Source organism: Mus musculus, chromosome 18 (genome assembly GCF_000001635.26).
Source record: "Mus musculus strain C57BL/6J chromosome 18, GRCm38.p6 C57BL/6J".
Taxonomy (NCBI): Eukaryota; Metazoa; Chordata; class Mammalia; order Rodentia; family Muridae; genus Mus; species Mus musculus.
In genome coordinates, this window is record NC_000084.6 from 33,877,789 (window position 1) to 33,895,355 (window position 17,567).

The 17,567-nt window shown below is 42.7% G+C and overlaps 1 protein-coding gene across 11 annotated transcripts in view; it reads right to left on the reverse strand.

Moving 5' to 3' along the window:
* The window catches only part of Epb41l4a (erythrocyte membrane protein band 4.1 like 4a), a 211,158-nt gene that overhangs the window by 81,462 nt on the left and 112,129 nt on the right, over window positions 1-17,567 (reverse strand). For 5 of the 11 annotated variants that reach the window (XM_006525628.4, XM_006525627.4, NM_013512.2 and 2 more), the window contains 4 exons: window positions 13,637-13,688; window positions 8,563-8,641; window positions 2,399-2,496; window positions 1,124-1,244 (listed from right to left, as the gene is read on the reverse strand). In XM_006525628.4, coding sequence (XP_006525691.1) covers window positions 1,124-1,244; window positions 2,399-2,496; window positions 8,563-8,641; window positions 13,637-13,688 — 350 coding nt within the window. Of the gene's footprint in view, window positions 1-1,123; window positions 1,245-2,398; window positions 2,497-8,562; window positions 8,642-13,632; window positions 13,689-14,038; window positions 14,486-17,567 lie in introns of those variants that run through there. The other 6 variants (XM_030250330.1, XM_030250329.1, XM_006525631.4 and 3 more) reach the window with 5 other exon arrangements.

The following is a 17,567-nucleotide window of genomic DNA, read 5'->3' on the forward strand; positions in this document are numbered from 1 at the left end:
AAGAATGTTCTTCATAAACTGGTCACATGAAAACTGCCAAACTTTGAGCATGCTTTATTCCTGGACAACTGGCCACACAAGTGCATGAAACATGTACGAGGGCCTTTATCCAAAACCATACAATTTTGAAATACACTTATACTTCGAAACTCCTAGTAGAATTAGTATTCGCAGACTGCGCCAAACACATTGCCCTTTATAATGTATGACAAGCTCTCTCTTGTTAGCATCCACTTCAGCAAAAGCCCTAAAATGAAGGATTCTATTTCCAGGCAAGAGAGCAGTCTAGTGCATGCTAATCCAAGATGGAGAGTCGGCTCCTCTGATTGCTATTCCGCAATTGACTTCTGCTGCTAACCACGGAGGCAGATCTATTCAGCAAACATTTTTGTTGGGCAGATTAATTCTACATTTTTCCCCTTAACTATAATAGATCTGAAACCAAGTATATTCAAAGGGGAATGTTACACAAGAAGCAAAAAGGCGAAGCTAATCAGTACAGAGGATTTAACCAAAATAACTATAATTAAATTATAACTTCAGTACTCTGGGCAATTAGCTGAAAACCTTCCCAGGGGAGCACGTGAATTCTAAGGTGCATCAGGGCTAGCAAAACTCCTGCAGAAGCTACACACTAGTGTCTTTGTGCACAGGCTCATTGGCCATGGCCTAGAAAGGATTTTTGCTTCTAATTCTAAAGACTTATATACTTACTACAGGGCAAATCTCAAATACACAAAGGCATGTGTCTTTAGTTATTTTCATATAGTCACAAGTAGTGTTTATACATTATAAGATTTCTCAGGTTCCTAGTGATGAGAAAACTTAGAAAACATCTGCTTATGTACAATCACAATGCCTAAACCTATACAAAATCAGTTTTCTCTATGGGAATTATGCAGAGAGGAGAGGTCAGGAGTCATCTATCCAAACTGTGGCGACTTTAGGTACCAGGCTTATTGTCTCCTCTATACTACTTAGATAGCTGGGGTTTTCAATGAGCATTTATTGTTGTAAAAAAAGCAAACGAGCGCTCACGGCACTGGTGAGTTTATCACTGGGAACATTTATAACCGTCTTGGCTGACACTGATGAAGGCTGATGCAACACGTAATTCGCCTACATTAGAGTTTTATGAATCCTTTCTATGGCTTCTTCCAGCTCTTCCTTCTGATCAGGAACAAACCGGTACTCCGACACATACCCCGCAGTGTGCTTGTATGGGTCGTGGTCTCCCAGTTCGGCTGGAAAACAAAATGTCATTTTATTCATAGAGTTTTCCCCTTAACTCCCCCAGGTAACAGTATTTGTAGGAAGTGCTTCTAAAAATACAGGAATGGAATTTTTCTATCATGTTTAAACATTTTTCTTCAAATGCATTTATCAATAAAATGATACAGTTAAGATAACTACTAAATAGCTTTACTAAAACATGACAAAGGAAAAAAATTTCTCAGCAAAGTCGTAAGTAATATAAATAAATTAGGATTTAGAAAATAAAGTGGTTTTGCATTCCCACAGGCTATCATTATTTCATTTCAATTCTTCTTATCAGTATTTATGAAATACAATGAACGTGCACGTTTTGAGTTCGAGGTTATGTATTCTGGTACATGGAGATGACCTATGTACCTTCTCTAACAATGAGACCAAGAAGGTGAACATAGCATTCAAAACAACCACGCTGCAGGTGACAGACTGGGTCTGTCTGATAACCATCAACACAGAGAAACAAAGCAACCCAGAAAGTTAGGGTTAACCTCTTCCTTTAATAATCTACCTTCTAAGTTCCAACCCAGCTTATCTAGTTGACATTCTGCCTGGGACATCTAGTCTATATAATGTGTAGTCTACTAATGTCTCAAAGACCAAGCTATTTATCTGGGTTTTCCAACACCACATTTGAAACATGCCCAGGCTGAGCCTTCAAAGGAACCAAATAACCCAGAGCCACCTGACACAGCCACCATGGTGACCCAGGAAGTGAAGTACTTAGAGTTCAGATAGTGTCACTCTGGGCTTGCTGTCACCGTGCTGACAGTGGCGGTGTGGTCTCTGAGACAGGACAGGGATGGGCACAGGATGCAGAGTCACAGAACTCAGGCAGAGGGGAGAATCGAAAGAGGTTTTGGTTTTCTTCTTAGGAATCGGGATTAATCCTGAAGCTAGAACCATACCTAAAATCATATACAACCCCTTTAAGGAAAAATGTAGCCAGCTCCACTCTAACATCTTTGGAAAGGATACTGGTTAAGATTTGAATTCTGACTGGTTTCATTTTATTTTCCAAAATAATGTCTAATAAGAAGAGTTGCAAAAAAATAAGCTTACGTACAAATAAAAATTCAAATATTTCCCCTAAGCATTTCTGAAGCAAATGGACCTGTGTGGAACCTACCCTGGATGGCATATGCCCCCATCTGAGCAGCAATATTGACAGGGCAAGGCAGCCGGCCCTGAAGGGCATCTTGCTTCACCTGTAAGAAAAACTGATATCTAAAAGAGAAATGGAGAAAGGAGATTAACAATCTCTGGTGCTGCTCAGACTTGAAGCTTCAGGCCCTGACCAGCAAGAGAAAACCAAACGTCTTTAATTTAAAAGAATATGCCACTCCCAGCCTTCTGCGAACAAAGAGGGATGAGACCAAGCCAACCCACTTCACACTTCACATGGCCACACTGGGTGACTGAACTCTCTAGGCAAGCCTTCTGGCCTGCACAGCGGTTCTGCTGCTCACTGCATCTGTAGCTTTTCACTGCTATTTAGCTTCTCTAAAGGCCAGCAGCCTCTCAGGATGGGGAACGGACAGTACCAATCCATGGGGTCAGTGCGAAGGTTAAATGTTGAGTCACCACCGTCAGTATCACCGCTGTGAGTACGTCAACAAATGCTGTTCTCAAGAGGGAGAAATCACAAGGACCCTACCTGGATTTTATGTGTCATCTACAAGGCCCCAAAGCATGTATCCCAGCCAAAATCAACACTGTAGTGTATCTCCATCTATCTTCCCACGTATTAAGACTTGGCTCATTGTTTCTGCTTGGCTCATTCCATATTACCTTCTTTTATAATCATGGTACCAAGAAGTGTTTTCAGCACTGTTAAAAACTGTAACACTTTCTGTGGCTTTTACATACAATCACTTAGGAAAATGGGGTCAGCGCTGTGATCTTCATTCTGCAGATGACGTAACTGGCCCAAGATCTCAGAACTGCTGGCTAAGCAGCAGAAACAGAACTAGAGCTCAAGGACTTGGATTCTAGAACCCTCCCAGTCAGGAGACCACATGTGGGCTGGAGGATGGCTCTGTTGATAAAGTGCTCACTGTACAAGCAGAGGAACCAGAGTTTGGTTCCAAGAACCTGCTTTTTAAAGGCAGATATGGTAGTGTGCCTGTAATCCCAGCTTGCAGGAGACAGATATAGGTAAATTTGCGGAGTTTCCTGGCAAAGCTAGGCTACTTAGTGATCTGAGGCCAATGAGAACACTTGTCTCAAGATTCAAGGTGGACAGTGCCGGTGGAGTGGCACCCACAGTGACCTCTGGCCTACACACACACACACACACACACACACACACACACACACACACGCATGCATCCAAACACATAAACACATGCATACACAAACATGCATACACAAATGTTTCTATACATACATACACATGGTTCCACACATGTATCCATACTTGCATCCACACACATAAACACATGCATACACAAACATGCATCCACACATGCATCTGTACATACATACACATGGATCCACACACATGCATCCACACATGCATCCAAACCCACACCCACTCACATACTCACAGAGGCACCAACACATCCATAGACACGCACATACATACACACATGCATCTATACATATATACACATGCATACACACACATACACACACACACTCACATATCCACAGAGGCACCAACACATTCATCCACACACATAAACACATGCACCCACAGATGTGCACACACACACACACACACACATGCAGGTGCACATGCACACACACATCCACACATGCACCCCCACAAACCAGCACACTGTATCCAGTTGCTGCCACTTAACGTGCCCTCACATGCCTGCATCCTTCAGGCTGCCCTGTGACCTCCCTTCCTCTGTATGGTGATGCTCAATGTCACCGGGAGAGACAAAGACAAGGAAAATAAATAGAGTCTAGAAATCCTCTGTGATAAATACTTTTACCGCTTACAGCTAAAGCCTATGGGGAGATCTAAATGGTAAAGGCCACACTGGCCATTCCCAACTGATACCAAGTTGGAGTGTGGGTGCAGGTTTGAGGCAAAACCTCCTCACTGGCTGCTTCAGGAGCTGATACACTGCTCTCAGGTGTCATGTGAGAGACCTAGGGACTCAGGAAAACCATGCCTGACAGCCACATTCAATCACAAATATTTGGCAGTATGGCTGTAACATATTCCTCTCCACCCCGATCCAGAACCCTTGCATGTTTAGCCTGGTCTGCCATTCCGTGTATCCCACTTCCAGCCTTTGCATGTTTAAATCTGGTCTGCCGTCCCGTGTATCCCACTTCCAGCTTTGCATGTTTAGCCTGGTCTGCCATCCCGTGTATCCCACTTCCAGCCTTTGCATGTTTAAATCTGGTCTGCCGTCCCGTGTATCCCACTTCCCATCCTTCAAAGATGTGAGCGCCTTCAGAGCAAAGACAATTTTTTAAAATATCCTACAAAAAAAAAATCCCTTACCTTCAGGTTCAGCTCATGTAGCCCAGGTCGAGGGTAAGATACACTCTTACTTCTTGGGCCAACTCTCTTGCCAGAGAACAAGGGCCAGGTAATGAAAACAGGTGAGTTTAATACTAAATCCTATCAAAGACTTTAGAAACTAAAATGACTTCCTTGGTTTTTATTTTAAGTTCAAACAAAACTCATTACCCAGTTAAAAGTACAAAAATGTTTCCTTCAAGTGATGGAAACCAGATCGTCTTTTCTTCAGACAGTCAGAGAGCATGACACTCCACACAGCTAATAAATGAAGAGTGAGCAAGTGGGGGTATCCAGTCTTAACACACCAACCCTAGACATGCATGCTACGAGACTGTAGTCGGATGATGCGTAGCGAAATGCACTCACATGCCTACACAGTTCTGATTAATAACAGGTAAACCTAGAAGACCTAGCTCAGGGCTCCACATTGATCTTTTTCTATTTCTTGAAGCAACAAATAAAAAACTACAAGCTATCATGAGCCCTCGTCAGCTGCCCTACAGATTTACTGAACATTTACATCGTTTGCACTGGAGTCCGTACTATGTGTACGCTAAGTAACGACATTATTCCAGTCATCTTTCTGTACAAATATAAAACTCCACCTAGGGGCTGGAGAGATGGCTCAGTTAAGAGCACCAACTGCTCTTCCGAAGGTCCTGAGTTCAATTCCCAGCAACCACATGGTGGTTCACAACCATCGGTAATAAGATCTGATGCCCTCTTCTGGAGTGTCTGAAGATAGCAACAGTATACTTACATATAATAAATAAATAAATCTTTTAAAAAATAATAAAAAAATAAAACTCCACCTAGCAGAAGAGAACTGGTTGAACGGCAAGAGAGGTCCAAGCAAGATATACAAAATATTATGAGTTTTAAAAATCTATTTACATGGAAACCCTGTAATTCTGCTATGTTGTCAGAAAACTGGGATTTTAAAAAAATAAATAAAAGATTACACAATTTTCTCAAAATTACACAACCGATCAAATGGAAGAGTATACACAAAAAAGTTTCCATTATCTTATATTTCATATAAAATTATGAAAAACTCAAAAACCACTACAGAGTAGGCTGGGCCAACGTTCCAAAGAACAGAATCAAGATAAGCACTCTACTTGGGAATTTTTTGTTTGCTTGCTTGCTTTGTGGCCTTGAACTCAGAGAAATCCGTCTGCCTCAGCTTCCCAAGTGTTAAGATGCCTAGCTGAACTTGGAAACACTGAAACTTCGTTTGGAAATACTAGCCACAAAAAATGGCTTTCCTTTAATTGAATATTAGAGAATTTTGCTTTTGAGTTTCAGTTTTAGCTTTCAGCCTGGGAAATGGCTCTGTGTGTAGAAAAAGCTTGCTGACCAGAATGCTTGTCGGAACTGACCAGAACACTTGCCGGAACCTGATGGTGTGGGAGCAGGCGACGGCAATCCCAGCATTCCCACCACAAGATGGAAGCCAGAGACAGGACAAATGATGGAAGTTGCTGGGCCGGTCCAGCCAGGAATGTTCAGCACAGGAGCCAAAACAAGAGATACCCTGCTTCAGAATAGGGAAGAACAGGGCTGGAGAGGTGGCTCAGAGGTTAGGAGCACTGACTGCTTTTCCAGAGGTCCTGAGTTCAAATCCCACCAACCACATGGTGGCTCATAACCATCTGTAATGGGATCGTATGCCCTCTTCTGGTGAGTCTAAAGAGAGTGCCAGTGTACTCACATACATAAAATAAATAGATCTTTAAAAAAAAAGAAAGAAAGAAGACTGACCTCCACACACATGCCATAACACTTATGCACCACAGGCACGGGCACACACATACACACACACACACACACACACACACATACACACACACACACACACACACACACACACACACACACACACACACACACAAAGTTATTCTAAGTAATCTGTTCACTTTTCCACAACAATGTACTCACGCAAGTCAACAGCATCACCCTTTGGATAGCACCTATTAAATGTGAACTTAGCTTGCCTATGTTTATTTATACCACCTGTAAGCTAACCATGTCATCTGGTTCTTGAACAATCGCATGTGATACCTGGCAGGAGAATGGCTGTGCTTAGAGTTCTCTGGGACATCAACATTAGATGATTCTGAAGGAAATTTTCTGTTCCCTCTTCATCCATGTTAAACACAGGTAAAGAAGTGGATCATAAACCCTTGGCTTTTTCCCTCCTGAACACAAACATATTTGGAAGCTAACTCTATTTAAGTGCAACTTCACTGTACTGTCAGGGCAAACACAGGGTGAACGACTAAGACTTCACACTGATTGAGTACTTAGCACTCAAACACACACATCACCCTATACAAAGCTTACAAAAGTCTTTTGAGACAGATACTGAGGCAGAATCCATCAAAATGATGGACGTTCACTACTTTTAAACAAAATGTCCCTTTGCCATTCTATAATGAGTTACAGGTATGAACACATTTTACACCTCTTAGACTTGGTTTCTGCCCTGCTCCCGCCCCCAAACCCACTCTTACCCCCACCCCCGCCCCTGCAAAGCTCTAATATAAATACCTCTCCTCTCAGAACAAGTGTGTGCTAGAAAGCCCGCACTGGCACTGGCTTTTCAGAGTGCTCAGAAGCAGGTGACATGGGGACCGACATCACATGGTTCTGGAGACATGGCTTACGTGTGGCAGATCAGAGGAGAATGGGAAAGCCCAACAATGAGTCCAAAATAAAGATGAAAGAAAGTCTGAGCAGAAAAGAACGAGAATGCAAAAGGAGCTGAGAGCACGGCCTGCTGAGCAAGCAAGAGGCCATGAGTTCGGATCCCTAGCACCCACATCACAAGCCAGGCACAGTGGTGCATGTCTACAGACCCACCCCTGGCTCACAAGGCAAGCATTTCCCTGGGGCTTGATACCCAGCCACTCTAGCCAAATAAATTGGTTTCAGGTTCAAAAAAAAAGACCTTGTCGCAAAAAATGAAGAATGATTACAAAAAATACCTGACCTCTGACCCTCTGCATGTGCACACCCCACATATATGCAGATGCACATATAAAAGGATGGGATAGAGAGTGGGAGAAACCCACAGGTTGCCTTTGTTGATCTGATTTCTAGTTTTTGTCATAATGTATGAAGCTTGACTTCAGTCCATAATAAAGTTCACTGGAAAACTAACCACTGAGTTCTGGCAGATGCTTTGGCGGTTTTCAGGGACCCGATAGCCTTCTCTGCTAAGGTACTTTCTGTGGACTGTGATCTATCCAACCAATGCCAAGGAGAAAATCTGTCTTTACTGAAATATTTTTTTTTGGTAATAAAGACAAAATAATACATTATAATACTGATCTTTTATTTCCCCTGTTAATACTGAAAGTGATTATCTCTTCATTTCCTCCAGAGATAAATGAAATATTTAAACAGCTGATATTTCCTCTACAACTAATTAAAGAAAAATAACTGACTTTCTTAATGTATATTTATAAACACAAAACTAGCATCAAAACGCTCTCTGTTTGCAGTTCAAATGACTGTTCTTCCACAAACACAAAGACTGAAGGCGGAACAATGACAGAAAATATCCCGTCACAGAGATGCAAAATCTATCATCATGTCACCCAGGTTCCTGTCATTTTCCAAACACATCTATCATGGACCCTGAGCTACCTCGTGCAAGGCTAAAATTTAATCCTCACAGCAGACGCATTGCAAGACATGGCTCGACACACATGCAAGTGTTTCACTTTTAATACCTTTAATCCACTTTTAATACAGCCTTTCATACGGCGCATTATTCAAAGATAAAGTCAATACTATACCTGGTTATTTCTTCTTTGAGTTTACATGGATCTTCAGCATAGAATTTAATACCAAAATACAAAGTATATGGAGGTCCAGCTTTAAAAGAAAAAGTAAAAACTAATTATACTTCATATTATAATCAAAATTGCATTGTAATATGTAACAATTAATTATATTCACATATGGAGAGTGCATTAAATATGAAAACCATCTATTTCATGCAGTTGACAGTTCATTTACATACAAATTGCATTTTAAGCTTTACACTCTCATATTAAATAATATTAGTATTACAATTTACCTCTAGGTATACTAGTATACTATCTACACACTGACTCTCTCTCTCTCTCTCTCCCTCCCCCCTCCCCCCCCCCCGTGTGTGTGTGTGTGTGTGTGTGTGTGTGTGTGTGTGTGTGTGTGTGTGTGTGTGTTTGAGTCAGCATCTCTATGTAGTTCTGGCTAGTCTGACTGAAACCTGCTGTGTAGACCAGGCTGGCCTTGAACTCACAGAGATCCACCATCCTCTGTGCCCCCATTGCTGGGATTAAGCTACCTTTATGTGCCACCATGCCTAGCTCACATATACTTTTAGAAACTATCGATGATTTTAAATTTGGGAGAAAAACAAACTTAGAAGCTAGGGAAATGGCTCAGTGGGTAAGAGTGATTGCTACATAAACAAGAGGATCTGAGTTCAGATTCCAACATCAGTGTAAACAGCTGGATATAGTTGCAACTGTGCCTGCAGCCCCAGCACTGTGTGGGGCCAAGACAGGAGGTTCTGGGGGGGTTTTCTGACTGCCAATCCAGCTCCTGGTCCCATAAAGGACCACATCTCAAGGGACTAAAGCACCCTCTTCTAGTCTCTGCATATAGGCACACACACATACCCATAATTACATTTACACAAAGTGGGAAAGGTAAGATATGGCTCATAAACACAGAAAGCACTTACGGTCAAACACACCACACTGCAGCTGTTATGACATCTGCTCGGACAGTCTATACACAATTTTTATTAACTTATATTTTGAGTTACTCATGAATGAAGGGAGGTGGGAGGAAGGAAAGATTCTTTCATAATCAAAAAAAGCATACTGACAAATTATTTTTTAAAACCATCCGCTTATCACTTCAACTATAAAAACCAAAGTTTTTCTGAGTGCAGAGTAACAGAGGGGTCCACATCAGCGAGCCACAGGCAGAGGACAAGGAACCAGCCCCCGCACACTCAAACCGACAGAGGACAGAGATCCATCCATATATACTGGTGTGGGGAGGGTGGCCAGTCTACAGTCCTGAGCACAAAACCCTGGCATCTCATAGGGGAAAGAAAAGCTAATATATGTTGTTTTTCCAGGAAAAACACACAGGAAAGACTTAACTGTGTCAATGGCTGGAAAGAGGAAGTAGTAATACTCTGCAAATCAGTTAGCTAGAGCTTTCTAGATCATGTCTATTTCTTAAGCAAAATAACGATCAGAGAGGATATGAGGCAGCACAATATCTGGTGTATTCTTTTGTTTGTTTGTTTTTGTTTTTGTTTTTGAGACAGGGTTTCTCTGTGTAGCCCTGGCTGTCCTGGAACTCACTCTGTAGACCAGGCTGGCCTCGAACTCAGAAATCTGCCTGCCTCTGCCTCCCGAGTGCTGGGATTAAAGGTGTGCGCCACCACTGCCTGGCTATCTGGTGCATTCTTAAACTATTTTAATTTTGTGTTTAGATTCATTTACTTCATTTTAAGTGTATGAGTGTTAGTCTGCATATACATATGCACACCAAGTGTGTGTCTGTTACCTCAGAGGTCAGAAGGAGTCAGATTTCTGCAACTGAATGTATAGATCTTTGGGAACCGCTGTATGGGTGTCAGGAATAAAGCCCAGGTCCTCTTTAAGAGCAGCCAGTGCCATTAATCACTGAGCCATCAAACTACTCTAAAGCAAAAGACTCCAGTCCCTCAAACTACTCTAAATCAAAAAACATAGTCTCACATATGCAAAATGATTTTTCTCATTTATTTACCACACACAGAAGACAACAAAAACAAAGTTAAAAATTCAAAAACAAAGCCTGAAATTGCACCTTCATGGGTAAATATAAATAAACACACTGGTTTTTGTTTGTTTGTTTGTTTGTTTGTTTGTTTGTTTTTAAATAAGGAGGGTCCCTTGGGTACTGGGACTTATAGTGTTGTACATTGTTCCTAGAAATATTTCTTACTCAGAGTGAATGAATGTGGTCTGCACTGTTTTCCAAGCTACGAACTTTCAAGCTTTTATTAATAGCCCTAATACACTTTGGTTTGGGTTTTGATTTAAGACAGGGTCCCGTTGCAGCTCATGCTGGCCTCAACCCTCCCACGCAGCTGAGGCTGCTGTGAAGTCCTAATCCTCCTGCCTCCACCAGCCAACTGACACACCCTCTGTTTCAGAAAGAACTTTTGATGACGTGGTGTTCCAGTTGGTTGTTCATCAGTGTTGCAACCGATTGTTTCAACGAAGGCTCTGCCCCACGCACAGAAAGCAGGAGCCACGTGCCTAGTGAAAGCACATAAGAGATCCAAAGAAACGCTAGTCTCCTTTCATTTTTAGTTAAATAAATGAAGTCATAACTTACAAGCTATGTGGGAAAAAATAGAACAAGCAGTAAAGATAAAACTAATTTATAATACACGAACCACACTATTGGCTATTATCACATATTCACACGTGTTTTGTACTCTCTTTCAAAGCTAGACTAACTGAATACACAGGAAGGACTTCAAGAGCAGGCCCATCCCCCCTTCATTTCTGCCTTCCTTCATGAGTTACTTGTTACACTTAATGCTTTCTTTAAAAATTTACATTGTAAGGCTTTTAGTCTAATTTCCTATCAGTATTCCAGTATATCCGGTTTTTATGTATATGCAATCCCCGCTTGTATTCCTGACAAATACGCTACTCCCCCTGAACACAGACATGAGGGAGGTGAGACTATTAAATATTTAGAAGAGCCAGGAAGTCCAGGGATGGCTGATGGTCTGTGTCAGTCGGGCTGAGCAGATGGGTGTGCCTGTGCCCGCAGGCCAGGCGGCTGGTCTTGGCGCCCAGGGGGGCAGGGAGGCTCGCATGCCACTGAGAGGTGGATAAAGAGAAGAGACATTCTATAGACTCCAGAGCTACTTTCATTCTGTGGAACATGACAGATGACCCTATTCACCCGGCACAGACATCTCATCTGTGTCCAGTCATGAGCAGCTAAGCAGAAACTGGAAAAATGCACAATGAAAAACCCTCAGCTCGAGTTAATTTTCTTTGAGGGCTCTGGCCTTTTCCACTGGCATACGGAGGGCTCTGTGACACTTCGTACTGCCCAGTGTCGGCACAGGCCTTTAAGATCAGCACTCAGGAGGCAGAGATGGGTGGATCTCTGCGAGTTCAAGACCAGTCTGGTACCCAGTGAGTTCCAAGTCAGCCAGGGATACACAGTGAGAGCCTGTCTCAAACAACAACAGAAGTTCATGAATATTTCATTCTCAGCCCTGGCCTGGAAACTACCACAAACAGGTGAGGCTCTGCCGAGTGAAACAGCTGCCTGAAACCACAGGGGTGAGCATCAAGTCTACCCATGCCTCATATATGGTACTGTGTGTGCCCTGTCTAGGAAAATAGACCTTTGGAGGCAACTATCTGAAGCACTTGGTAGAAGACAACCTTGGAGCTGATGGAACTGGGGTGGTACAGGTTATGAGCTATCATGTAGCTACTGGGAATCAAACTTAGGTGCTCTGGAAGAGCAGCCAGTGCTCTAATCACTGAGACCTCTCTCTAACAACCCCCCCCCACACACACACACACACACACACACTCCGAAACTTACACCACCACCACCACCACCCATGTCTGCCTGCTTCTTTGTGAAACAAGAACTTACTATGTAGCCCAAGCTGACCTGGAACCACTATGAAGCACAAGCTGGCCTCAATTTGTGGCAACCCCCATGCCTCCGCCTCTATAGTCCTGGGCATGAACCACTGTGTTCCATTAAGATGTTTACATTTATTACCTCAGTTTTTCCTTAGATGAGAAGCCTACAGATTTATTTTAAGATAACTACTCCTGAAATTTTTCTAAGTCTCTGATGATTATGGTTTATAATTGGTTCAAATGGGCCAGAGCCATAATTTGTAAATATCGTGGATTTCCACCAGAGAGGTAGATAGCCAGGAATGTAACAACGATGCTGCTGTTCAGAGAATCTGTTATTGCTCCTGAGGGTCCTGCAGTTCCGGGTTTCTAGTTCCTTCCTGGGGTGTGGTCGCATTCCTGTGCTGGGATCCATGGAAGCTCACGTGACCGACAGCACCACAGACAAAGGGCCCACAGGCTAAGGAGACAAAGGCCACAAAGGCCGAGGGGCCCACCAGGTTCTGATTGGCAGTCAGTCACAATGTAAACACAATGGTTGGTTAGCCTTAGAGTTCTGTCTGGGATAAGGAAAATGATGGGGATGATAGCAGCTACAACAATGTGAATTATGTAATGTTGGTGAATTACACATGAAATGTTTCAAATTGTTAACTTCCCTAATTTTACCACAAAAAAATTTTTGTTAAAGGATTATTCTTTTGCATACTTAAGTTTGTGCATGTGTTTATGAATAAAACCTTGGGTATAGGTATTAAGATTAAAAAATATGTACTTAATTACAACAACTTCCCCCAATTAATTCGTATTGATCATTCCAAAAGGTAACTCCTGACAAGGAACGATTTGTCTGAAGTCACAGAAACTTTATAGGTAAACACTCCACGACCCAGGAACAAACGCTTTCCTCTCTGCCTTTCTCCCTTTTAAAGGGCAGGTTTTAAAGACAAACATACAGAAAGTCGCAGATGAAAACCAAGGGAGGCTGCATCTCGAGGACTTCTTCCCTACAGCAATGAGACTGGCTGAGTGTCTGATTCAATTAAGCCCACCCTAGTCTGGAGAGAACCTACACCACACAGCCCAGTGCTGCTCTCTGGTCCCCGCTGTACCCTCACCAGCACTAATCACAGACATGTCACCATGGCCACGCCACCCGCTCACAGAATTAAAATCAAATACCTACTGTTGATCAGCTCCTTGTGTTCTGCAAGGGTTTTTGCGGGATCCAGCCAATACTGCGAGACAGAGAGGGAAATCGTAATGGTTAGATGCTTTTCGTCGGCCTCGCATCGAGAACATTTCTCAAGTATTACTCAAATGGTATTCTCAATAGTTGTTGGCACGTAAACACTTCACCATGCACTGCGTCATAGCCACAAACACGCTAAGGAGTGCTCTGTGGCTAGAATGTTGAAGAGAGGAAAGCAGTTGCTGCCCGGGGGATGGGGTGGGGGAGTGGGGGTAGGGAACGGGGACCTGGAGAGACAGGCCAGGGAACGCTTCTTAGCTGGACTGCAGTCACTGTCAGGTGGGTAACAGCCAGACATTTAGGAATGAGTTGCATCACTTGGAAGGCAGTGGCTACCTCTTCATTAGCTGCTCCATGCCCTGTAACAGTTGCTACTAGGTATTAGGAAGAAAGCAATCAATTTAACTCAGATTGTCATTCAGGATCCATGAGGGGAGTTCAGCTCAGCGGAGGACCTGAACCCTGGAGCAGAATCACAGGGGTTTCTTCCTGGATCTCCCTGCCATTCTCATGCAATAGGAGACAAAGAACTGAAAGGCTCTGAATATCCCCCAGCATTCCTGTGTGTGTGTGTGGGGGGGGGAGGGTAAACAGAGTAACTCACATAAGGTCTTCGGCTAACCCTCAGCTATGCAACACACGATTGCTATTAAGGTGCGCAGCTCACTCTGGGGAACTGGCTTTAGCCCATCTAAGGTATTAGCTTATTAATTCAAATTAATCTTTAATGAATAGGATTGCGACCAGAATAGAAGAATTCTTGGCTCTGCAGAAGGTCTTTCCTTTTTTCCTGTGAAACAAAAATCGCCAACAGAAGCAAGCCTCAGCTCTCCATCTGCAAGAGGAGAAAGGAGAAACCACAGCAGCCCCCAAAGGCAGAAAGGTTCCACGGAAGGCACATGGGGTAAAGAAGTGAATCCTCTCTATCATTTAGCCTAGACAAAATGGAGGACCAAACACACACACACACACACACACACACACACACACACACACACACACACGAGAGATTCAGGGGCTATAAGAAAATTCTCAGAGAACCTACCAGTGTTTCCTCCCCTTGCCTTGGGTGAACCATTATTATAAACAGTGGTTCTGATATGTTATTCAATCCTCTGACCTTCTACTTCACATTATATATGATAAGCTTTCATACCGAGTGTCCCAGTTAATCACATCACTGCCACACCAGACTCAATTCTTCTACTGCATTTGCCATTGTCTCCCTAGGCAGTGAGATGCTACATTACAAAGACGTTACAAAGTAACCAAAGACTCAAGCGCACCAACCTAAAACAGTGTTCCCTGTCTGCCTTGCAGACGCGCAGCCAAGCCTAGGGTCACCTTTAAAGCAGACGAGGTGTTTTGGAAGCAGGGGGTGTTCTGATGGAAGAGGCTGTCTTGGTGCTGAAACTGGTTCACCGGGAAATTCTGGCTCACCGTGTATAGCAAAATGAGCCCCTATAGCTGTGCTAGGACACAAACCAGGCTCATTCTCCTCTGTATCTAAAGCTGGGGATCCTTCCCACGAGATGGAAACGTACAGGGGATGGTCTATTTCTTTCCTTTGGCTGAGGAGGTGGCTCAAAGGGGAACAGCAGTCGCTGTGCAAGGCTAAGTTTGATGCATGCAACATGGCACATGACCACCCTCACACACAATATCATACTCATGCTTGCAAGTGCACACATGGGGGGGTTAATAAATAATTTTTAAGAATGTAAGTATGCCTTTTTTTTCAGAAGGAAAGCTAAAGAAACACAACAGTTGCTTGGGCTTCTATTTCTATATAACAAATTGTCACCAAAAAAAAAAAAAAAAAGTGAGACCTAAAACAGCATCCATTTATTATCTCAGAGTTCTGCAGGTCAGTGGCTCTCTTCTTTCTAGGTGTCACCAAGCTGGGCTGAAGATGTCACTGATGGCTGGTTGCCCATCCATGAAAGCCCATAAGAGAAAGAACTGGAGGCAGATAGGTCCAGGTCTTTAGAAGTTCTCCTCATCTTTGCCAGAGGTCAAAGCACTCCAAATACTGGATTTTAATTTTAGCCGTTGCATATCACACACACACACACACACACACACACACACACGGACACGGACACGGACACGGACACGGACATGGACACATGGACACATGAACACACACATGGACACACACACATGAGCTCATGGACACACAGACACAGAGAATGCCAAAGGAAGAATAGGGGGATGGGAAGAGAGACTAAAACCAGGAAGGACCCAATGAGAGCAACTTCTAAACTTTATCTTCTAAAATGATTACAAAGTATCAAATTTTATAGGCTCTTCAGTTCAAGGCATTTGGGGTAATAAACTGCGTTCTGATGTTTATTTTTGGCTGGTAGGCAAGAACATGAAAGTGGTCTATATTGATGATATACCATGATGTGTGTGTAAACTGTGTTATTTTCTGGTTTTCTGACGCCAGAAGAACAGAAAAACTGTTTCTGTTTTTCAACCCTGGAAAGGCCATGAAAAGAACCCAGAGAGGACGCTTTTATCTCAACAGGATAGGAAGGAGCTCTTGGCGTATCAAACAAAGCACTTTAATGATAATCTGTACAATTTAACCTCTACCCATGAAAATGATTAAATTTTTATGTAAAAAAGCACAATGATGTCCTGAGATGAGATAGAAATTATAATTCTGCACAAAGCAAAGAAAAGCAAGACTCAATCAAAGGCTATTCAATCAATTCCCTGCACATCTGATATGCTAAGCATCCATCCAGAACTTGCCAGGCACAAATCTCATTTTATCCAAATGGGAGGCAGAGGTGACAGAGGTCAGACAATGATAAACGCTCAAGAACATAAATAATAAACACAGCCTACCAGGCTTCACAAGCCAGCGTCCTCAGATGCAAAATCCACTTATGTTCAACCGAGGGAAAGATACGACCTTGGAACAACAGCAGCCACACAGTCTGACGGCACTTGTCACCACTAGTTATCAACAAGCAATCAAACACAGTGCATGTCTGGTCACCCTGAACACACCAGGCTGCTGCTCATACCCCAGAGGAAAAAGGATACAGAAACTTGCTACTGGAGGCACCACACCAATCTTAAGGGTCTGGAGGTAGGCTTTACACTGCTTAACATGCACAGAACACTCTCTACTCGCACCCTTTATACATTACACCAGGCACCGTTCAGGGAAGTAAGATGGACCTGCCTCTAACTTCAAGGTACTTAAAGCCTCGCTAGTGACACACAGACACCGGAGTACAATCTAGAGCGTGAGAAAATGTACATAAACCCATGTATATGTGATATTAAAATTAGATGCAAAGAAAACTCCAAGAGAAATGCAAAAAGACTTTACTAAGAGAAAAACACTGAACAATTGTTTATTAAAAAATCCTCAAGATTTATGTATAGGGAAAAGAACCTTACATTGCTATGAAATATATCTCAGTTGTATTTTATGTTGAGATTGCTTCTCTCTCTCTCCCTCGCTCTCTCTCTGTGTTGTTATAAAACACATGTCAATCACCCAACACCCTGTATGTATATATGTTGTAGTTGTCATTGTTATAAAATACATATCAATTGCATCAAATGCCTGTGTGTTATGAAATATATATCAGCCACCTCAACTGCCCATGTGTCTGTGTGTATGTGGTGTACCTGTGTGTTTGTGTGGACACATGTGATGTGGAGGCTAAATGTCCGTATCAGATGTCCTCAATTATTTCTCCTCATTTTTATATGTTTTTAGTAATTGGGAATTTAATACATGCACACTACGTATTTGACTTGCCTTTCTTCCCAACTCCTCCCAATTTTGTGTTCTGCCTTTTTTTTTTTTTTTTAGACAATGTCTTTCACTGAGCCT